This window comes from Juglans microcarpa x Juglans regia, chromosome 7D (genome assembly GCF_004785595.1).
Source record: "Juglans microcarpa x Juglans regia isolate MS1-56 chromosome 7D, Jm3101_v1.0, whole genome shotgun sequence".
Taxonomy (NCBI): Eukaryota; Viridiplantae; Streptophyta; class Magnoliopsida; order Fagales; family Juglandaceae; genus Juglans; species Juglans microcarpa x Juglans regia.
Window position 1 is genome coordinate 3,735,217 of NC_054606.1, and position 22,751 is coordinate 3,757,967.

Genomic DNA, 22,751 nt, shown 5'->3' on the forward strand with positions numbered 1-22,751 from the left:
GTGCATGAAACCAATAAATGTTAATAATAACAAAGGACACATAAAAAATGAAATTACATAATGCCAATGAAAAATTACAACTCAGCAAAGCAACTAATCAAGCTCTAATGCACAAGCTAGTCACTAATCAACTATGGATAGCCCACGCTCACCTATGGACATCATTCATTACCAAAAATCCTCGTTGTTCCAGGAGATTCATTAACCTATCAAACGCACAGGAGAATCGAAAAAGAATCAAAACCGTCATCACTATCCATGTAATGTGTAGATCCTCTACTATGCTTTTTCCCTGACGCTTCCCCTCTGCCCTCGTAACACTTTTGGTATGCCTCATAGGAACGATTGATTGCTGCAACCATGTTCGATATCTCATTGTCCTGCTGGTTGCTTTGCCCTCCCTTTTGATGCCGCCGGAATGAGCGAGTCGATGGTGTCCCCATGTCCATGGAAAACTACGATGGGCCATCAAAGACAAAATCTCAGCCAGCTTGGGTGCCAAGAGTCGGGCCTCGACGCCGCATCTCAATGTCAAGATGCTCCTCCTCATCCGAAGATGGTGATGGTTGGATGGACGCGTAGTGGAGTGTGCCCGTGGCAACAACAACGCCAAAAATGGTACATAGGTCTACATATCGTGGGCAATTTGAGGTACGAAACTTCTTTACTTGTGGCTTGGCCTAGGCAAGGAATTTTAAATTCAATATATTAGGGAGGGATTAAGGTGGAAAAAAGTGATAATCAATAAAGGGATTATTGTATAATATGAAAAAATTGCGTGGTTAGAGATTCGTTACCCTAATGGCATTTGCCCAGTGTTCGTCACTCCCTATAATCATTTTAGTATCAGGGTCTCATCCCATACCAGTTTGGTGCATGAGGTCCATGAAAAATCGTTGCATCATCTTAAACCGATGTATTTCCCCTTGATTTGGCTCGCATCGTACGTCCTTACGCCCACAGCCGTAAGACGTGCAACTTAGAAATCATGCTTCCTAGAAGTGATCTTCCCAACCTTCAATGTACCATTAAGGGTGTCAGCTAACATCATGTCAATGAAGACGTCCTTCATTCTATCCGCCCATATTTCCCGATCAATGTGTGAAATGTCGGAATCGGGGTCCATGTGAAAATGCTAATAATATGATATGAAATCTAAAGACGTTTATATTATACGTGGCTAAATAAATGATAAATGAAATCCAAACTGTTTTGTTTTAGAAGTGGGCCATACCTGCTGAGGGTGAGGTAGTCAAGAGGAGCGTAGGTAGTAACGTTAACAAATGAAAAATGTTGTTAAGAACAGTTTGTTGGCAAAAGGGAATCCAAATAAATGTGTGCAGTCATGAAGCTCACGTGATCACATACTAGCGTGAGATTAGTTACCCACATAATCAATGAAGATGTTGTATACAACATTTTTATAGGCAGAGGCTTACTAATTATTAGTAAGCATGAATGGCACAAGTTGCATATATGCAGGACATACAATTGTTTTGTAGAGCTGCATGTGGGCGGCTGAAATTGCAAGGAAGTGAATGACTGAATCTAAAAATTAACTAAGCAATCGCTGTCCATTGCTTCATAATTCATACTAATTTTTTTGACCGACAATAAATTGGGCCATCACCATTAACATCTAATATATTTCTCTCAGCCCATGGCCACCACAGATCATAAATGTTTGAAAAAAAAACAACCGACCATTTCTCTTAGTGAGATATATATATAAGCTTATACTTCATAATCGGTATACATAATTATTTTATCTGGAAAGAAATGCATGCACAAAAACTAATTTCTTTCTCTCAAGACATTAATGTAAATAGTTTGTTGTAAAATATGATATTGATTTTTAATTTATTTCCCTGTCCTTTGAGCCTAAAGGCCTAGAACTTTCATTCTATTACAAGTTAAGATCAAGACAAATATATATATGCACTCGGGATGAAGCAGTAAAAACAACAAATTTGTATACATTGATATTCTACTTTTCTAATAATAGCCATTTGGACAACCTTTAAACTAATAATATAATCTAATCTAATCATCATTAAGTAGCAATCGCAACAGTTCAGATAAAATCTTCCCACAATTTTGCAAGTTCAAAACTTCATGATTTATAAATCTGAGGTAGGATATTAAGGCAAGAAATGGAACTGATATATATATATATATATATATATATATATCTATATAATATAATTTCCAAAAGAATGTCATGGGAATATGTCATGGGAATTTGGAGTGACTTATGTGTAAAAGATTACTTGTTTGCTGTATAGATTTTAAAACTCTCTTTTCTTATCTAATACTATATTGGCAGATGGTGATCTTCCCTAACCTTTCTATCTATTTTGTTATTTGGTAGTCACCTAAATATTTTATGGAAATATGTGAAAACCCGATTGGTAATAGGATTTTTGTTTGCCAATAACTTTCACTTTGCTATCTATTTTGCTATTTGGTGGTCATCCAAGTATTTTAATGTAAATATTAAACGCAACCTGATTGGTAATAGGGTTTTTATCTGCCCATCAAGATTTACTCAGTTTCATGTTCTACCATTTTAACTTCAAACACACAAGAGAGTTCATTCAAACCCAAAACAGTCAGCAACCACTAATTGATCCATAGCCATAACCAAATCAGCCCCAATACATTAATCACCAACAATAAACAAGATATTTGCACAAATTATTGATATGAAAAAAAACAAATATTAGAGGGTACCATGGACTATCTGGTATGACCTCGTTCTCAGACCCGTGGTGCCTGTCAAATCGGTGAGGGAGTGTTTATGGCAGCCTTTTTTGAGAGATAAACGACGGTTGCAGAACCTAACCGTGGTGGACGAGAGGGGGGTTTCGCAGCTTTCAGCATCTCTTATATGTAGGGTGCTTGGAGCAATGAAAGGGGAGAAGAGGGCTTGGCAGCAATCGGTTGAGTGATGGTAGAGGAACAAGGGAGATTTGCATGGCAAGAACCACAGAGGTTCCACACAGAGTTTGATTTTTCTTGGAGATGAGATTTTTCTCGGGATGTCGTTTGGAAGGCAATCTCAATGGCGACGATTATAAACTGAAGCCGAGGGATGCACGCGAAAGGATTCTGAACGAGAGAGATGGGATTGAAATCTTGTGAGATGGGATGGCCTCGTGGAAGAAGATTCGCACTTATTGAAGTTCAAAATGGGGCTTACGAGAGAGAGGAGACATACGCTGCGAGATTCGCATGGTGCACTGATGGAAAGCAGTCAACAGTGTTGAGTAAAGGGAGAGACCAATTGAGATGAAAACCTCAAGGTAAAATTGTGTTTATTTTGGGGAAACTATCTTACTGTACAAAAACTATTTTAAGGTTTTGAAAGTTTTGGATTTATTTTTGAAAACAAACGAGTCCTTAAAATCTTATAGTTCTTTTATCTTTTGCAATTGGTGGAGATGTAGAAAAGAAAACAAGGAGAAGGCCAGGCTTTTATGGAGAGTGAATGAAAGAGTTTGGACCTTTTTAACTCTTATTACCATGAGACTCTTTAGGCTTTACTTTTAACAAAGAAGAGAAGAAGAAGGCCACTCTTGTGAGCTGATCTCATTGCATGGTGGAATTGCGACTATCTGATTTTTTTATCTTCTACAAATTGATCTTTTCTTTTGGGTTTTTTCTTAAATGATAAATTTGATACAATAAGTAAAAATAAAACAATTTTTTAATCATTTAGGTCTTATTTAGATTCGAAAAGTGTTTCATCTCATCTTATCATTATAATTTTTTTAAATTCTCATACAAAAATTAATAAACAATTCAACTTTTTCAAATATCAAAACATAAATAATAATAAAAAAAAATATTCTAACAATATTTTTTTAACTTTCATCTTTAATCTAAATCATCTCATCTCATCTTTGAATCCAAGCCACTTGAGCATTTTTCATCAAACTTTTTTTTTTTTTTTTGTATAATTTTCCATGATCACATCGACCTTTTTCTAGCCAATATTCAAAGAAATTGCAATTGGATTTCTGTGTTCAGTTTTGATATATGAACTTAAGCTGTTCCTTTGTCATATTTGAGGCCACTTTTTTTTCAATTCCACTCTACCAAGTTCGGGGGTATGGGTTTTTTCTAATGAGGCCTTTTATCCGGTCGTCTATATTGTATATCATTGTACGTGAGTTTTTTATCCAATCCTTTGAGTTTTGTCTTTTTCCTCCTTTAAAGAGTTTATGCTAATTTGAATAATGTAGCAAAATGGTATTTCTTTCTTCCTATTTTGTGCGTCCGTTTGATGAAGTTTTCTCAATGATATATGTATTTATATAAAATAAAAAATAATGTAACAAGAGCGCCACACAATCTATGCAAGAGATTTAAAACATTCAAGCAACATTATTAAAATATTATATCTAAACAATATTTTAATTTTTTCTCTCTCATTTTTTTAAATTTAATTTTACTACTTTTTATAAACTATTTTATTACTATTAAAAAAATGGTAATTACTAATTAGCCCCTATTTTACAAGATTTTAGTAACATAAACATTGTATTAACCAAAGACATTTATTCGCGGTGCATGACAACCAATGGACTAGATCAACGGTGCAGATCCCTTCATAAACCTCAGAATTTTGCAAAAAAAAAAAAAAAAAAAAAAACATTCTAGATCCTTCCTTCTGGGCTCAACTTCTCTCATCCGTGGAAGTCAATTTAATACTACCCCTTAGTTACCACACTTCAAGATCAATCTCCATCGTCCATTCTCACCCCTTTTATACCCGATCCGATCAGTTTATACTCCTCTTTCCGTCTCTCGCCGTCTTGCTTGCTTCTGTGGTTCTTCTCTTCGACCCTTTTAAGGTACAAATCGTGCAGCTCTCGATCGGTTAGTTTCCCTTCTCTCCTTTCCTATCTGATTTCAGATTTGGGTTTTTGTTGGATGTGTTTAGAAATTGAAAGCGGTGGGTTTGATTGTCTTTTAGAAAGAAGAGAAAATGTTTGGGAGGGCGCCGAAGAAGAGCGACAACACCAAGTACTACGAGATCCTGGGAGTGTCAAACAGCGCTTCGCAGGATGATCTAAAGAAGGCTTATAGGAAAGCGGCCATTAAGAACCATCCGGACAAGGGTGGTGACCCGGAAAAGGTCTTTTTGATTTCGCTTCCCTTTCCTGTTTATTTTTAATTTTTCGTTAATATTTCGTGTTTAGATGTTGATTTCTGACGGATCAGCTTGTGAAATTGTTATTATGGTTTGGTGAAACTTGGTTTCTTGATTGTGTTCTGAGCTTGGATTTCCTGGGTCAAAATGTACACATCAATTCTTATATTGTTTTTTGTGAATGTTTATATTTTTTTGTTGTGTTGGTTTTTTGGTCTCGAAACGTTGTAGCAGTGATGTTAATTTCTGTATTATAACCTCCTTAGGGAGATAATGGATAAGAGGATTGAATTGTGGTAAATTATTGGTTTTGTATATGCATGCTTTTTTATTGGTTTTGTGGAGTTGTGATGTTTGTGGAGGGTATGGTGCCTTTGATTCCAGCTCACCGCTTTGGCAACGAAGATAGTTTAGAGCGATAACATAATTTCTCACCTTCTTTTTACCAGACAGGTGGGTCTCAATTTGGTATTTGGGTCTTGGAAACGTACTAAATTATCCTGAGAGTTATTTCTTACATTCAACATTTAAATAACTTGAGGGGTTGCGTTCTGCATTTATGCGGAATAAGAGTATTATCCTAGAGCCAATATAAGTCCACTATCGAATTTTGGCACTGTTGTCTCCAAGTTGTTGTTGTTGTTGTATTCAATTTACTTTGGGCTTTCTGTTGATGGTTTTTGTGTAGACGTTGATGTACTGAATGTCCTTAAACTTGGTTGCCTTTCAGTTTAAAGAGTTGGCCCAAGCTTATGAAGTTCTAAGTGACCCAGAGAAGCGTGAGATCTATGATCAGTATGGAGAGGATGCTCTCAAGGAAGGAATGGGTGGTGGAGGTGGTGGCCACGATCCGTTTGACATATTCCAGTCCTTCTTTGGTGGGAACCCTTTTGGTGGTATGAATCTTTGGCCATGGGATATATGCTGCCATTTATGAAACATAATATATGGATATTTGTGCTGACTTTTCCTGTGCCCAGGTGGTGGAAGCAGCAGAGGCCGAAGGCAGAGGAGGGGCGAGGATGTGGTCCATCCCCTCAAGGTTTCTTTGGAGGACCTATACAATGGGACATCCAAGAAGCTGTCCCTCTCTCGTAATGCAATCTGCTCCAAGTGCAAGGGGTTGGTACTGCATTTTTACATGTTTTTGCATGTTAAGTATTTTCTCTTCATTCTTCCAATATGGGATTCCGTGTGACATCTTGCAGTAAAGGTTCCAAGTCGGGTGCTTCAATGAAATGTTCTGGTTGTCAAGGTTCTGGAATCAAAGTCTCCATCAGGCACCTTGGCCCCTCTATGATCCAGCAAATGCAGCATGCTTGCAATGAGTGTAAGGGTACGGGTGAAACCATCAATGACAAGGACCGCTGCCCACAGTGCAAGGGAGAGAAGGTTGTCCAGGAGAAGAAAGTTTTGGAGGTTATTGTGGAGAAGGGTATGCAGAATGGGCAGAAGATTACATTCCCTGGAGAAGCTGATGAAGCGGTAAGGCTGACATTTATTTTTCTTCGTTTGATTTTTTTTTTTCGTGGTCTTTGTAATACTAAGGTGGTTAGTTTGCTAGAAACATGTGTTTTATTTTTTCTCTTTCAATGCGTGACTGCTATTAGGTTATTAATCTGTGCATTTTTTTGTTTTTATTTGCAGCCCGATACTGTTACAGGGGATATTGTTTTTGTCCTACAACAGAAAGAACACCCCAAATTTAAGCGGAAGGGTGATGACTTATTTGTTGAACACACCTTGTCCCTTACAGAGGCACTTTGTGGCTTCCAATTTATATTGACACATTTGGATGGTAGACAGCTCCTGATTAAATCTGAACCTGGAGAAGTAGTTAAGCCTGGTATGTTGAATTATTACTATATTTTTAACTATCTATTTTTTATCTGCTAATGCTGTTGTGAGCTATGTCTAAGTTTTGTCCATCTATTAGAGTTTATCTATGCAATTATGCATCATAATAACATTGACGGCAAAGGTGGAGATGTGCCCTGTGGAACTTTTTTGTACAAGAAGTTTGTGATGATAACAGTCTCTAAATTTTAATCTATAACCTAGGAGTGCATCTTTGATCTAGAGCTGGTGGTGCTTTACACCACCCAATGGGGGAACCTCAGCTTCCCATTGGTTTTCACGAAAGTGATTGTGAAGCAGCTTGAGCTGTAGGAGCTTCCCATTGATGCACTTTAATTGGAATCTGATGTGGCAACTTCCTGTTGCGATTTTTTACACCGTACCAATTTACCTGAAAAAGTTATTATTTCTGTCATTTTGGTGGGGGTGGGGTGGTTGTTTAGCCTTGTTCTTTAGTATCTCGTTATGCATGATTCTGTTGATCCACAATAGTCACTCATGAGAAAAAAATTATTTGCTATACTCAAATGGCTCCTATCTGGAGAACAGGGTGCAAAGTGAATTTCACGAGTATCCTTATAAATGACTTCTAAGAAACTATAAAGTTATTTGCAGTGCTCAATATATCTATCATCATTGTACTGATCGTTTTGTTCTGTGTGCTACAGACCAATACAAGGGTATAAATGATGAGGGAATGCCGATGTACCAGAGGTCGTTCATGAAAGGGAAATTGTACATTCACTTTGCAGTGGAATTCCCAGACTGCCTCAGCCCCGAGCAGTGCAAGACACTGGAGGCCGTGCTGCCTCCAAGGAGTTCGGTGCAGCTGACAGACATGGAGCTGGATGAATGCGAAGAGACTACACTGCATGATGTGAACTTAGAGGAAGAAATGCGTCGCAAGCAAGCACAGGCCCAAGAGGCATATGATGAGGATGAGGACATGCCTGGTGGTGCTCAGAGGGTCCAATGTGCTCAACAATGATGAATGAATGAGCTGACCCAAAAAACAGGAATGATTTGGATGGAGAACCAGGAATTACTTAAAATAAATATTAACATCATTGCCTTCTGTTACAGGGAGTATTAGTTAGATTTTGGATTGTTTTTGGATTGTTGCCATGTTATCAAACATGTACTGTGTGGGAGATCTAATGTTTGAATTCTAGTTTACGTGAAAAACCATGCTTGTTTGTTGGAGGTGTATATCTGTGTCATCTGGATGGTTATTTTGCCATCCGGATGATGTATTTCAGGGAGGCTATATGAACCCATTTTAAGCTCGTTAGTATGCGTGCATGCTACTGCTGCCTATTGGTTTGAGGAACGAAAATAGTTCAAAAATAACGTTACCAAACTTTTGTTAGTTTCCCAAAAAGAAATTCCTGCTGAGAAATGATGATATCTATAATCGTGGAACGTTTGTGGAGTGCGGAAATTATCTTATAATTTTAAGAAATAAATAAATAAATAAATAAGATATCTATATAAAATATTTTTAATAAGAAATTTTACTTTTAAAATATATATTTGTACGGACCAAATTGGGCTGATTTCAACAGATGAAGAAGGAACTATGGAGGCCTCACTACGGTGGTCGTGTCGGTCGGTGAGAAGTTTTTACAAAGACGCGATCGTTAAAATGGTCAAGCTTTATGTTGATGTGATATTTTTATTCTTATGTTGTTAAAAATTAATGTTTCTGTAAATAATTATAATATCAAAAGATTTTGTGATATGATGAGAGAAACATATTATCTATATTTTAAAATAATATTAATTATTATTATTATTATTTTTTTTTTATTGTAAGAGACAAAACAGTCACGCAACACCATTTATGACACGTATGAATTAAACCATTGATATTACATGTACTCATTAGCGCCGATAAATTCAAAACTCGACAATCAAATTCCAATAGTCGATATGCAACCGCCACATCAATGATTAATCTTATGCAAGTATTATGCTGGTGGTGTTAAAAGTAACGTTATTTTAAGAGTGATGTTACATTTACTCACATGTTTATTTACACAAATTTATTTTGTTAGTTTTCTTTTAAAATTTAAAATTTTATAATTTTTAGCATATCAATAACTGACACGTGAAGAAATAAGTTTTTAATAAATTTTTTTTAAGCACATTTAATATTTTTCTTATTTAAAAAAAATCTCCATTTAAATGAATTAAGATGCGGTTTGAATAGTGAGATGATTTCAGATGAAAGTTGAATAAAAATATTATTTTTTAATATTATTATTATTTTGATATTTGAAAAAATTAATTATTTATTATATTTTGTGTGAAAATTTAAAAAAATTATGATAATTAGATGAGATAAAACACTTTTACTATTCAACTATTCAAATTGAGCCTAAGTTGCAATTATGCAGACTTTATTCCCGAGTTTAAACTAAATTAAAACCAAATTTATGGTAATTTAACATTCAAAGTAAAATTAAGATTAACTGAAGCTTGAAATGAACTCAAATTGAACTCATATAAATAAAATTTAAAGTTATGTTTGATAAATGATGTAATCTAAAATTATTTTATTATTATTTACAGATAATTTATAACTATTTATAATTATTTAATAATATTAACAAATCATTTAAAACCATCTCATTTTAAATATTTCGAATTACATTCCATTGATTTATATCTCTAATTATAGAATGAGGTCCAACAATTTTTCGTATTTTATTAATTTATTATTTTATCGCTAACATAATCATAGAATTGACCGAAGGCATTTCCTTGCGGTGGAGTCGTGGACGACGACCAATGGATAGATCAACGGTACAGATCCCTTCTCAGACTTCAGAATTTGCTAATACATTCTAGATCCTTCTGGGCTCAACTCCTCTCTTCTTTTCTATAAAATCATTGTCTCTCGCCGTCTCGCTTGCTCCTGTGGTTCTTCTCTTCGCTCCTTTACGTAACAATTCGTAGAATTCGCGATCGGTTAGTTTCCCTTCTCTCCTTTCCTGTCTGATCGCAGATTGCTTTTGCTGGATTTGTTTCGAAATTGAAGGCGGTGGGTTTGATTATCTTTTAGCAAGAAGAGAAAATGTTTGGGAGGGCACCGAAGAAGAGCGACAACACCAAGTACTATGAGATTCTGGGGGTCTCAAAGAGCGCCTCGCAGGATGATTTAAAGAAGGCTTATCGGAAAGCTGCCATCAAGAACCATCCGGACAAGGGTGGCGACCCGGAAAAGGTCTTTTTGATTTCGTTTTCCTTTCCTTGTTCCTTTTTAATTTTTCATTAATATTTCGTGTTTAGATGCTGATTTTTGATGGATCAGATTGTGAAATGGTTATAATGGTTTGGTGAAATTTGGTTTCTTGATTGTGTTTTGAGCTTGGATTCCCTGGGTCAAATGTACAGATAAATTATGATATTGTTTTTCGTGAATGTTTATATTTTTTGTTGTGTTGGTTTTTTGGTCTCGAAACGTTTTAGTACTGATTAAATTCTGTAATATAATCTCCTTAGGAATTATAAAAAAGGTAATATAATCTGGAGACCAAGGATACGAGGATTGAATCGCGGTTAATTACTGGTTTTGTATATGCTTGCTTTTTTATCGGTTTTGTGGAAGGTATGGTGCCTTCGATTCCAGTCACCGCGTTGACAAAAAAGATATTCTAGTGCGATGACATAAATTTTCCCCCCTTTTAACCAAACAGATGGGCTCTCAGTTTGGCATTTGGGTCTTGGAAACGCACTGATTTTTCCAGAGAGTTATTTTTCGTTTTTTTCAACAATTATCTAACTTTAGTGGTGGCGTTCTGCATTTGTGTGGAATGAAAGTATTAACCTAGTGCCAAAATAAGTCCGCCATCCGAATTTTGGCACTTCCGTTGCCATGTTGTTTGTTACTTTTATTGTTGTATTTAATTTAATTTGGGCTTTCTTTTAATGGTTTTTATGTAGTAGTTGATGTACTGAATCTCCTCAAATTTGGGTTGCCTTTCAGTTTAAAGAGTTGGCCCAAGCTTATGAAGTTCTAAGCGACCCAGACAAGCGTGAGATCTATGATCAGTATGGCGAGGATGCTCTCAAGGAAGGAATGGGTGGTGGAGGTGGTGGGCATGATCCGTTTGACATATTCCAGTCCTTCTTTGGTGGCAACCCTTTTGGTGGTATGAACCTTTGGCCATGGGATATATGCCTGCCATCTATGAAACATAATCTGTGGACATTTGTGCTAAGTTTTACTTTGCTCAGGTGCTGGAAGCAGCAGAGGCCGGAGGCAGAGGAGGGGAGAGGATGTGGTCCATCCCCTCAAGGTTTCTTTGGAGGACCTCTACAACGGGACATCCAAGAAGCTGTCCCTCTCTCGCAATGCAATCTGCTCCAAGTGCAAGGGGTTAGTACCATATTTTTTTACATGTTTTGGCATGTTAGGTATTTTCTATTCATTATTCCGATATGGGATTGCGTTTGGTCTTTTGCAGTAAAGGCTCCAAGTCAGGTGCTTCAATTAAATGTTCTGGTTGTCAAGGTTCTGGAATCAAAGTCTCCATTAGGCACCTTGGTCCTTCTATGATCCAGCAAATGCAGCATGCTTGCAATGAGTGTAAGGGTACAGGTGAAACCATCAATGACAAGGACCGCTGCCAGCAGTGCAAGGGAGAGAAGGTTGTCCAGGAGAAGAAAGTTTTGGAAGTTATTGTAGAGAAGGGTATGCAAAATGGGCAGAAGATTACATTCCCTGGAGAAGCTGATGAAGCGGTGAGGCTCATGTTTATTTTTCTTCGTCTCAAAAATATTTTAATGGTCTTTGTAACCTTAAGGTGGTTAGTTTGCTGGAAGTGGGAAAAGCTTATTTTTTCTCTTTCCTTTTGAGACTGGTATTTTGTTATTAATATGTGCATTTTGTCTTTTTCAGCCCGATACTGTTACTGGGGACATTGTATTTGTTCTACAACAGAAAGAACACCCCAAGTTTAAGCGGAAGGGCGATGACTTGTTTGTTGAGCACACCTTGTACCTTACAGAAGCACTCTGTGGCTTCCAATTCATATTGACCCATTTGGATGGTAGGCAGCTCCTCATCAAATCTGAACCTGGAGAAGTAATCAAGCCTGGTACGTCGCATTGTTTCTATTTTTTTTCCTTACAATCTCTCTCTCTCTCTCTCTCTCTCTCTCTGATAATGCTGTTGCGAGCTATATCTAGGTTTTGTCCATTTATTAGCGTTTATCTGTTGAATTTTGCATCAGAATAGCATTGACATCAAAGGTGAAAATGTACTTTTATGAACTTTTATGTACGGGAAGTTTGTGAAGATGGCATTACCTGCTCACTTCAGTTATCTCTAAATCCTAACAACCTAAGAGTGGATCTTTGATCCAGAGCCGATGGTGCTATAAGCCACCCAATGGGGAAGCTGAACTACCTCTTGGTTTTCACAAAAACGTCGTTTTGAAGCATATTGAGCTGTCGGAGCTTCCCATTGATACGCTTTAATTGGAATCTAATGTGGGAACTTCCTGTTGCGGTTTTTTTACGCCTTACCAATATATGCTTAAAAAGTCATTATTTCTATTATTTTGGTGGGGGTGGGGTGGTTGTTTTGGCCTTGTTCTTTAATATCTTGTTACCCATTATTCTGTTGATCCCCCCAATAGTCACTCAAAAAAAAAAAAAAAAAAAAAAAAAAAGAAGTTTATAGATTGCTCCTCGTATCCGAAGAACATTGGTGCAAAGTGAATTTCGCCGAGTATATGCTTATAAAGTACTGATAGGAAACTAAAAAGTTATTTGTGGCGCTCAATATTATCTATCATCATTTTGCCGATGTTTTTGTTTTGTGTGGTACAGACCAATACAAGGGTATAAATGATGAGGGAATGCCAATGTACCAGAGGTCGTTCATGAAAGGGAAATTGTACATTCACTTTGCAGTGGAATTCCCAGACAGCCTCAGCCCAGAGCAGTGCAAGACACTGGAGGCCGTGCTGCCTCCAAGGAGTTCGGTGCAGCTGACAGACATGGAGCTGGATGAATGCGAAGAGACTACATTGCATGATGTGAACATAGAGGAAGAAATGCGACGCAAGCAAGCACAGGCCCAAGAGGCATACGACGAGGATGAGGACATGCCTGGTGGTGGTGCTCAGAGGGTCCAGTGTGCTCAGCAATGAGGAATGAAAATGAGCTGACCCAAAAAAGCTAGGAAGGAATGATCTGGAGAAACAGAATTTTACTGAAAAAAGAAATTATCATTGGATTCTGTTACAGGGAGTAGTAGTAGTTAGATTTTGGATTGTTTTGGGTTGCTCCTCTATTTTTGCAAACATATATATACCGTGTGGGAGATCTAGTATTTGAATTCTAGTAAAACCATGCTTGTTTGGTTGGGGGTTGGTGTATATCTATGCCCATCCAGATGGGAGGATCTATAAGAAATCATTTTAGACACTTTTTACGCTCTAAATACGCGCTGAATATAATTATAGTTGCCTGTAAGGAATATATATCCTTGCAAAGAAATCCGGAAATTAAGGAGCTCTGGTTTGGGAAACTATTAAAAATTTTTTATATAGATTTTATATTTATTTAATATTTTCAAATTCCAAAAAGTCTCTGAGATAATAATTTTTCCGCTTAAAAGTCTTTGTACAATTTCGTTAGAAGAAAATAAATAAAATTATCGTTGCTGCTGTTGCCTCACTCGAGCCAACAACTGAACGACATTTTATTATAAACAAAGGTTTGGGAATTGGTCCCGAAAATAAATAAAATTAGGTGACGAGTATGATGTAGAATTTATTTTAATTTTGGCATTGCAACTTTTAATTAAAAATTAGGCCTTTATATGGCAAACATTACAAATATAAGTCGTAAAATCACTTAATGAAGAATGAAAAATATAATTTTTTAAAACCCAACTTTAGCTCTAAATGTCAAGTACGAGGATGAATACACCAACTAGATTAATATTAAATTGCACTTGTTTTTAATCTTTTCCTAAGAATTCTTTTTTCATTTTTGGGGTTCTTTCTTCCCTACATGTCACACAAAAGAATACTTGTTTAGGAACTCGGGTCTGACTTTAATTGGTATCAAAATTAACGAGAAATAATATAAGACTAGTTTATTTTTATAGATGAGATGAGATAAGTCTAGATAAAAGTTAAAAGTTAAATAAAATATTATTAGAATATATTTTTTAATATTTTATTTTTGAGTTTTGAAAAAATTTGAATTATTTATTTTATTTTATATAAAAAATTAATAAAATTATAATAATTAGATAAGAATCATTACGAAATCAAACAAAATCTTAAATGCTCTTCAACAAGAAAAATTTGAAAAAGAAGAAACTTCCAAAGTTTTGGGCTGTCCTACGTGTCTATATACAAGCGAGTCTCCCATGTAACGAGTCCAATTCAATTCTAACTAGAATCGAAATCAACGCGAGTTCCATTTCTCTTCCTCTCTAACAGAAACATAAATTAATATTAGATAATGATCCTTAATTTCAAACTTAGAAGGATTAGTGACAAATTAAGATGATCAGGTAGCCTTATTCTTAATGATAACGATCGATGTGTTATACGATCGAATTCCATTAATTCTGTATCCAGTTTTTCTTTTTAATATTTTTTTTTTTCTAAGGGATAATTTATAATAACCGTTGACAATCCTCAGATAGAAACTAGAGATGTTGAGGTTGAAGATAATCACCAGATATCAACTCCCCAAGCAGCTGCAACAAAGATAGATAGATAGATAGATAGATAGATATTATATCTATATCCATTATTGCTAGTTTCATCATCAAGAGCTCCGCAGCCTTAAACATCGGTACGTATCTTATCTCTAGCAATATTCAAGCTAGTTAAAAGGATGGACCCGCCCAGCTCCAGGGATTCTTATTATGATCCTACAGATCAAAACATGGATGACGCTTTTGCTTATAGCTTTGGATTCTCCCTTATCATCGTCGCTGTTATCATAACGATGGCCATGGCTTCTTACTACTGCACCCGCAGGTATTCAGGCTCTGAAACTTACAACAGAAACGTCTCCCTTACCACCAGTACTACCGGAGATATTGGCAGCTCCCGCTCCGTGGTGATCGAAGTTATAGGCCTCGACGAAGCCGCTCTTCATAGGTTCCCGAAGTTGCTTTACTCCCAAGTCAAACTCAACAAGGCTGGTGACTCCACTGCTTCTGCCTGCTGCTCCATATGTTTGGCGGATTATCGAGACACTGATTTGCTTAGGCTGTTGCCTGATTGTGGCCACCTTTTCCATCGGAAATGTGTGGATCCATGGTTGCGGCTGCATCCTACTTGCCCCATCTGTCCGAACTCTCCGGCGCTGACTCCTCTGTCAACTCCTCTTGCTGAGGTGGCTCCCTTGGCCGTGCGACAATATCGACAAATTTAAATTCAGAGTGAGATTGACAAATAATCACAATGGGTTTTACGTAAAATACTTATTGAACGCTTAATTAATGTTGTTATAAAAATTTAGTCATAAATATTGTAAGACTGATTACTAATTTATAATTAAGTCTATCTTTCTCCTTTCTAGATCTTAAAAACTCATGTCATCCAAATCCAAAATTAAGTATTTTTAGATTAATTTTATACAAATTGATCACGCAGTTTTATGCTATAAGAAAAACGAGTAATTTAGATAGATTATTTGTGATGATAATGACTAGTTGCGATGAAAATAAATTTATTTTGATAAAAAATAATCATTTTCGCAGAAAATAACAGTGTTACTAAGTTTTCATGCACTCATTATAGATGTAAATGATATTTTCCCGGCCTTTTGTTCTTCTTATGTGCTGCACGTACCAATAAAATCATGCCTAATGAATTTCTGTTTTGTATACTCATAAATCATTAAAAAAAATAATAACCTTATTTTTAGCTGATTCTTTCTTTTTTATACATATATACGATCGAAAACTATAATTATCAAAATAATAATGCGTTTTCTTTCTTAAGCTAATTAATTATGACTAGTTATACTTTCGAGTCCTGATCCCTTCAAATAATTTTTCTTGTCGATATATCATGATATTATCATCTTCAAATTAGTAGACGTACAAGTTGTACAAGTAAATGCTCTAAACATAATTAATTAGAATAATAATGTTACATACAGTCATAAAGTACACAAACACTGTACAATTCTTTTAAAAAAGTGTGGATCCACTTTTAAGAAATTAATTTATTTTCTATATAGTCTTGTATTTATTCATTTTTTAAAAGAATTGTACAGTACTTGCATATTTTATAACTATAAATATCATTTCTCTAATTATAAACGACATGTATGCCGCTGCTTACTAAACCTAGCTCTACCACGTTAACAATATTGTTGATCAATGATCAGCTAATTTATTTATTTCGGAAATAAAGCTAAAAGTAAAAGGATTATCATCATGATATGATTAAAGACTAAATTTGGAAGAAAATTTCTCTGCCTAGATAACTAAGACGTGGTTAGTTAGCTATATACACTTACAAACTTAATATTGCACGTAAAAGAAAAAAGATCTTCCAGCCATACGAATTATATATATATATATATATATATATATATATATATATATATATAAATGTGTGTGTATGATCAGTATATATGTTTGAAATCATCAGGTACGTAACACAAAAATTTAAATCGATGAAAATTGATAGATTTTATTATTTATTTTATATAATCTTAACATTTTTTTTTATGTGTGGGCTAGATTACTCCTTAATAAATAGGCTAAACACGTAAAATATGAAACTGAAAGGGAGATATAAATTTAATCATATATATATATTTGATATATAGTCAACGTTTAGATGTTTAATAATCACGTACGGATATATTATATATGCAGAGGCCGCCACTTTGAGCTTATCGATCCATATCTTATATATAGTACAATATATTAATGAATGTATTTTTACTCTTAATTATGATCTCTTTTATATATATATATATATATATATATATATATGCATGTACTCTACGGTCCTTCCACTTTTTATTGATTTCAATTAATAATGGAATAGTACTTAGAAGAAGGTGGAAAATATCCCAATCCAAATCAATGTAGCTATATCTATATATAGCTGATCACTAGCTAACAACAAAATTAAAATTTCTTTAAAAAAATTTTATTTTCTTCCTCAAACTATATATAATTATATATATATGATATTTTTTCAATCAAATTAACGATCAGTACTTTAATCCCCTAATTAAGTATATATATCAGTCTATATATAGACATGATTAACCCTAAATCCTAATATATATCGCCTGGGATAAGAATTGATCATGAGTTCAAGTCTATCATGGGTCACGATATTAGGGGAGATATCTAGTACTTTTAGTCTCGTTTGAATTCAAGACCTACCTCAATTAATCTCAACTCATAATTATAACTTTTTCAAATTTCCACACAAAATATAATAAACAATTCAACTTTTTCAAATTCTAAAATAACTTTCTCAAATTTCCATACAAAATATAATAAATAATTTATTCTACTATTCACAAACCATCTCAACTCATATCTGAATCCAAACCACTCCTAATAATATTTCCGTTGATCTCTATATTATATGATGATGATTTCAAGAAGGAAAATTCTACATATATACTGCATATATGCAATCTCATGATCTCAATTAATATATCTGCGATCATTACGATGGATGAGCTGAATTGCCTATGATCAACCTTAGCATTTTTCTTTAAAAAGATTATAAACGATCATCTTGCATGTTGAGGATACTTTGCCTTAATCTAAGGCGCCTTAATTGCCATTTATATATATATATATGTGACATAACTGACCCTAATTCGAGGAGATTCTTTTGTATATACTTTCCATTTATTTGTCCCCCATACTACAACAAATCAGGTTTTTTTCCGGCGATTTTAAAATCGCCACAAAATAAATTGCCGCAAATAGTCCTTATTAGCAGCAATTTTTGTTTCGCTACCGTAATCCAACCCAATATTATTTGCGGCCAATTGATATGTAATTATAATTTCATGCTATTTATAATTCAATATAAATGGAAAACACTCACCACTTTACAAGTCATGTGGTGGTTTTCATCAAACTCTCTCGCATCTAAGTAAGAGCATTAATAAATTAAATGTCGCGTGGACGAATGGAAGCTAGGTGTACGTAGCATATTTCTTTCGGCCTCAAAGTACTGATCAATTGATCATTCGTAAAACACAAAATTAAAGATCATTGCTATATAGATTCGCGTGGCACTCATGTTTTGTAACAATAATATTAAATATTTTTATCATAAACATAGCCAACCAATTACCCATCAATATATATCGATCGTAGAATATTCTATTATTATTATTTTCATAATAATTTTCTAATAAGTCAATATATATATATATATATATATCCAATTTGGCAGGGCCTAATGAGAGTCATGCAGAAGATATATATTAATGATATGAGGATTCTCATGTAGTACGTACTACTGGTTCATCAGTAATATATATTCATATCAATTAATATCAGATTGATTATAACCATTGATATGGTCAACAAGAATCCTAACGGAAAGAGCTAGCGTTTGGAAGAATAATTCTAAAATGGCATCCGCTTTTGAAAATGAAGATGACATTAGATACCAATAATAATTAAGAGAAATGATAGTTGCAGTCATGAATAAGTGCCGTGCAATCATTTTGAAAAAAGATTACATGAAAAAGAAAAAAAAAATTAATAGTAGATCCCACTCTTTTTCAAAATGACTGTACAATACTTGCGTACTCCACAACTGCATGTAGCATTACTCTGATATTAACGTAGTTATATAAGTATGAAAATTAAGGAACCCTAGACGACGCTGTTGTCTGTGTGGTTTTTTTTTGCACATCACGATCATCACTGTATTATAACCTGATCTGTGTTCGACATGTTCTATTAATATTGCTGATTAATAATACATCATGCACGTAGTAAACCGTACGTTTGCCATGATATATAGAATCCCTAGATCATATATATACTAGTACTGATCATCTTTCTGTGCTGATTAAACATAAAATTAAGGATTAGGTTTTCATTGCTACTTCCAATTACTAGTATATATATAGCCTATTCCGGCACTTCATGTTATGCGATCATTTTATTTATGCTAGCTGATTTGAAAAGTTTCTACATCAACATGAGTACTATCTTAGGCGTGTCTATAAGATCAAAACTTGTATATAGAGGACTCTCTTTAATTATTAGATGATGAGAGTTCTATTATAATTAATTTAGAAATTCTTATGTAAATACATATATGACCGGCCACTTATTATATGATCCATTATAATTAGAGTAATTCTACATACAATCAGAAAGTGTGTAAACGTCGCGTAATTGTTTTGAAAAAGAGTGGAGTCTATTATTAAAAAAATTAACTTTTTTCATGTGGGTTCCATATTTTATTCACTTTTTTCAAAATGATTACGTCGCGATTACACAATTTACTGTTACAAATATTTTTTTTCTTATAATTATAAACAAAATCAAAACACCAATATTCTTTTATGTTAGACGACCGCGTGGAGGGCGGGCTTCCACATTAGTAATGTGTTAGGTATGTCAATATAAAACGAGTTTGTGAATTCGTGAGTGCATTCATGATCAAGAAGGAAGTTTCCTTAAATATTAATTTAGACTGCATGGAGGTTTAATTACTTTAGTAATTACTAAGATGATCAGTAATTAAAGCATATATATATATATATATATTAATATCATGTTCTTAAAAAAGCCAATAAAATACCATATCAGCTTGCTATATATATATATATATATATATATATATATAATTGATGAGAGTATTCTCCACACCGGACAGAGACCCTTTTTAATTTTATATATATATACTAGATAGTTGGATAGTCATGGCAAACTTAGACATGAACTGCCTACCTCTTGTTCGATGTGTGGCCTTGAATAATCTACAGCTTTTTATTTTTGTTTCCAACTGAAAAACAAATTAATTAGAGAAAAAAATTCACACTAAATTAATGACGTACAATATATATATGTTAATTAATTGTCAAGTGATCAATGTGGTCATGCAGCTGAAGATTGTTATTGATATTGACAGTGAGAAATTAATTAACCAGCTTGCACAAATTAATTACTCTATAATAATTCATTTTTTATTTAAAATAATCACCGTAAATTGTTTTTAAGCTTAATTTGGTTGAAGGCATGCAAATAAATTTTATAAGTTATAACAAGTACTATAATATTTCATAATCAGTTGTGTACGTACATGATTTCAAGATTAATTTTTTCTTAAATCATGAATTAGTTATTTTCAAACATATATATTACCAAAATATAAAAATTAAATACATTTATCTTAATCTTTTCTTTTGCGTCATATTATATAATATATATAAAGCTATGTGAATGGCCTTTATCATGGAGATAATCTAGATTATTACCATCTGATCAAAATCAATTAGCTAGTTTTTTGATTAGGAAAAAGCTATCATGCCTCCCCACTTTGCCCATTCTATTTGTCCACTGGTCAAATTTTTTTTTTTACTTAGTGATTAAGAAAGTGATTTTAAGTGTAATGATATATATTTTTATTTTTTTAAAAAAATTTAAATGTATTAAAAAATGTGAAAAAAAAAAAAATTTTACACCACCCAGCGGTCAAGTTGGGGTGGCATAATAGCCACACCCATTTTATTAATGTTTTCGTCTAAAATGATGAAATTATTTTTTGAATGCAAAATTAAGTAGTGATCAGCGAATATGCGAAAGAATGTTTGGAATGAATTTCCTTTGAACTCAAGTCATTGATCTGCAAGAAAAGAAAAAGATCCTAGTCGGAAAATTACCACTATTAATCAAAGAGCACAAACAATACAAATTGAAAATAAGAAACAAAAAATCATATTTTTCAGATCAGATCAGAGATTCCTCAGCATGAAAATGACAGAATCCGTTGACCCCAAAATTCCAAAATCGAATTATGTATATATAAATAACATTCAAAAAGAATATATATATATATATATATATATATATATATATATCTCATACATATGTGGGTTAATCTCAGTACTCTCACAAACAAACTCAGCAACAATTAATTGCAGTTTCCAGCCTCTGAATTCTCAAGGAAGATGGACGGCAGTGATAGTGAAGCTCCTGGGGATGGCATCAGTCTGTTTACGTATGGAATCATATTCTCCGTTGCTGTCTTTTTTCTGATAGCGGTCATCGCTTTTGCCTGCAACCGCATGCGCTACGCCGGCCAACATGACTGGCCGCCATCTCGCCGGAGCAGCAGTGTTCTTAGAACAGTAAGAGACCCGAGTTTGATACGAATTGAGGAAGGTCTGGACGAATCCACTCTCAACAGCTACCCCAAGCTCCTCTACTCTCAGGCAAAGAAGGAATACTCCGCAAGTTCAGCTCGCTGCTGTCCCATATGCTTGGTTGATTATAAAGAGACAGACATGCTCCGGCTGTTGCCTGACTGCTCTCATCTCTTCCATCTCCACTGCATCGACCCCTGGATGAGGCTGCGCTCGACATGTCCGATGTGTCGGAAGACACCAGTTCCAGTTCCATCTCCAAAGACGGCTGATGATCTTATCGCAGCGACACAAGAAAGTTAGATTGATGATGCAAACCGGACGAGAGACTACTTGGATGTTGTTTTTGTGAATCCATGAAGTGAGTTGACGTGGTCTTAGGACTTAGATTGTAAATAAGTTATTTTTAATATAAAATAAATATAATGTATCTTGTAAAAATACGGTCATTTTATAAATTTAAAACTGTAACATGACTTGATCTCTTTTAAGTAAATTTTCATTAATTATGAGCTGCGGTATAAAAGATTAATAGATATTCTTAAAAAAGATGCAAGTTTTTACCATAGAATTAAAAAAAAAAAATACCCATTTTACATGTGGCCGGATCGATGCATCATATTTTTAATATAAAATTTTTTTCTCATCAGTTACTATTTATCATCTCACATTTTATAAAAATATCTTATATTTTATGAAAAAATTATAAGTGTAAAATGTATAATATAAATAGTGATTGATTTATAACAAAACTCTTTTATTATTAGTAGGCACGATTATAAAAAAAAAAAAAAGATAAACGCAGTGAATTATAAATTATTTCATTTTCATTACAAATAAATTGTTACAAATACTTTGTTTTATTAGATCGAAGAGGAGTACTGCAAGTCTATTTCATTTCCACTAATTAATGAAATAGTTATTATTTTTTATTTTAATTTTAGAAAGAAAGATAGTATATATCCACTTTCAAGATATGATCGCCCTCTAGTACTGAGCGTGATTTGTGGGAATATTTTCCGATAAGATCAGGTTCATATATATATATATAGGCCAGAGAGGTCAAATTAATCATGATGAGAGAAGTTGGGGCAGGTGGCTATATTGGTTTGAATGGACGTCAACATCACATAAAATCTCTTGCTAAGATAGATATCATGCCCTAATTAACTTGAACTAATGGGCGCCAAGGCGACCATCGATTAGGCCGGTTTTCATTTTATTTTTACTAATTCAATTTCATGAGATAATTTATAAGAAATTATAAATTATAATTTGATGATTCTTTGAATAGTAAGAAATTATATTAACTAAAATTGGAGCGTAGTCAACCGATCGACATAGTTGGAATTTTTTTGAATAGAGCAAA

At 34.2% G+C, this 22,751-nt stretch overlaps 4 protein-coding genes across 8 annotated transcripts; all 4 read left to right on the forward strand.

The window, feature by feature from the left end:
* Nucleotides 1-4,733: 4,733 nt before the first annotated feature.
* On the forward strand, nucleotides 4,734-8,194 carry LOC121238656 (dnaJ protein homolog). 3 transcript variants are annotated; one of them, XM_041135623.1, is made up of 7 exons: nucleotides 4,734-4,859; nucleotides 4,982-5,143; nucleotides 5,889-6,054; nucleotides 6,139-6,280; nucleotides 6,367-6,643; nucleotides 6,806-7,004; nucleotides 7,684-8,194. In XM_041135623.1, the coding sequence occupies exons 2-7, from the start codon at nucleotides 4,994-4,996 to the stop codon at nucleotides 8,001-8,003; spliced, it is 1,254 nt and encodes a 417-aa protein (XP_040991557.1). In that variant the 5' UTR covers nucleotides 4,734-4,859; nucleotides 4,982-4,993; the 3' UTR covers nucleotides 8,004-8,194. The 3 variants fall into 3 exon arrangements, with proteins under 3 accessions (XP_040991557.1, XP_040991556.1, XP_040991558.1); XM_041135622.1 differs by having other exon boundaries at nucleotides 4,750-4,884; XM_041135624.1 differs by having other exon boundaries at nucleotides 4,805-4,859; nucleotides 4,949-5,143.
* Nucleotides 4,760-13,455, forward strand: LOC121238654 (dnaJ protein homolog). Of its 3 annotated transcripts, none has more exons than XM_041135620.1 (7): nucleotides 4,760-4,884; nucleotides 10,083-10,244; nucleotides 11,007-11,172; nucleotides 11,258-11,399; nucleotides 11,488-11,764; nucleotides 11,922-12,120; nucleotides 12,857-13,455. In XM_041135620.1, exons 2-7 carry the CDS (start codon nucleotides 10,095-10,097, stop codon nucleotides 13,177-13,179), a joined length of 1,257 nt encoding a protein of 418 aa, XP_040991554.1. In that variant the 5' UTR covers nucleotides 4,760-4,884; nucleotides 10,083-10,094; the 3' UTR covers nucleotides 13,180-13,455. The 3 variants fall into 3 exon arrangements, with proteins under 3 accessions (XP_040991554.1, XP_040991555.1, XP_040991553.1); XM_041135621.1 differs by having other exon boundaries at nucleotides 4,805-4,859; XM_041135619.1 differs by lacking the exon at nucleotides 4,760-4,884 and adding an exon at nucleotides 9,800-9,988.
* Nucleotides 13,456-14,828: 1,373 nt separating this feature from the next.
* On the forward strand, nucleotides 14,829-15,482 carry LOC121238683 (RING-H2 finger protein ATL70-like). The gene has a single exon (XM_041135662.1). The coding sequence runs from the start codon at nucleotides 14,888-14,890 to the stop codon at nucleotides 15,431-15,433; it is 546 nt and encodes a 181-aa protein (XP_040991596.1). The 5' UTR covers nucleotides 14,829-14,887; the 3' UTR covers nucleotides 15,434-15,482.
* Nucleotides 15,483-21,123: 5,641 nt separating this feature from the next.
* Nucleotides 21,124-21,726, forward strand: LOC121238685 (RING-H2 finger protein ATL70-like). Its single transcript, XM_041135665.1, has one exon. The coding sequence runs from the start codon at nucleotides 21,188-21,190 to the stop codon at nucleotides 21,683-21,685; it is 498 nt and encodes a 165-aa protein (XP_040991599.1). The 5' UTR covers nucleotides 21,124-21,187; the 3' UTR covers nucleotides 21,686-21,726.
* The last annotated feature ends 1,025 nt before the right edge of the window (nucleotides 21,727-22,751 follow it).

Bases quoted from the DNA above. Each gene is read 5' to 3' on its own strand.
- LOC121238656 (XM_041135623.1), top strand. From the start codon at position 4,994: ATGTTTGGGAGGGCGCCGAAGAAGAGCGACAACACCAAGTACTACGAG. The intron at 6,055-6,138 runs GTATGAATCTTT...TCCTGTGCCCAG, and splicing joins TGGTGGGAACCCTTTTGGTG to GTGGTGGAAGCAGCAGAGGC. The intron at 6,281-6,366 runs GTTGGTACTGCA...GACATCTTGCAG, and splicing joins ATCTGCTCCAAGTGCAAGGG to TAAAGGTTCCAAGTCGGGTG.
- LOC121238654 (XM_041135620.1), top strand. From the start codon at position 10,095: ATGTTTGGGAGGGCACCGAAGAAGAGCGACAACACCAAGTACTATGAG. The intron at 11,400-11,487 runs GTTAGTACCATA...GGTCTTTTGCAG, and splicing joins ATCTGCTCCAAGTGCAAGGG to TAAAGGCTCCAAGTCAGGTG. The intron at 12,121-12,856 runs GTACGTCGCATT...TGTGTGGTACAG, and splicing joins TGGAGAAGTAATCAAGCCTG to ACCAATACAAGGGTATAAAT.
- LOC121238683 (XM_041135662.1), top strand. From the start codon at position 14,888: ATGGACCCGCCCAGCTCCAGGGATTCTTATTATGATCCTACAGATCAA.
- LOC121238685 (XM_041135665.1), top strand. From the start codon at position 21,188: ATGGACGGCAGTGATAGTGAAGCTCCTGGGGATGGCATCAGTCTGTTT.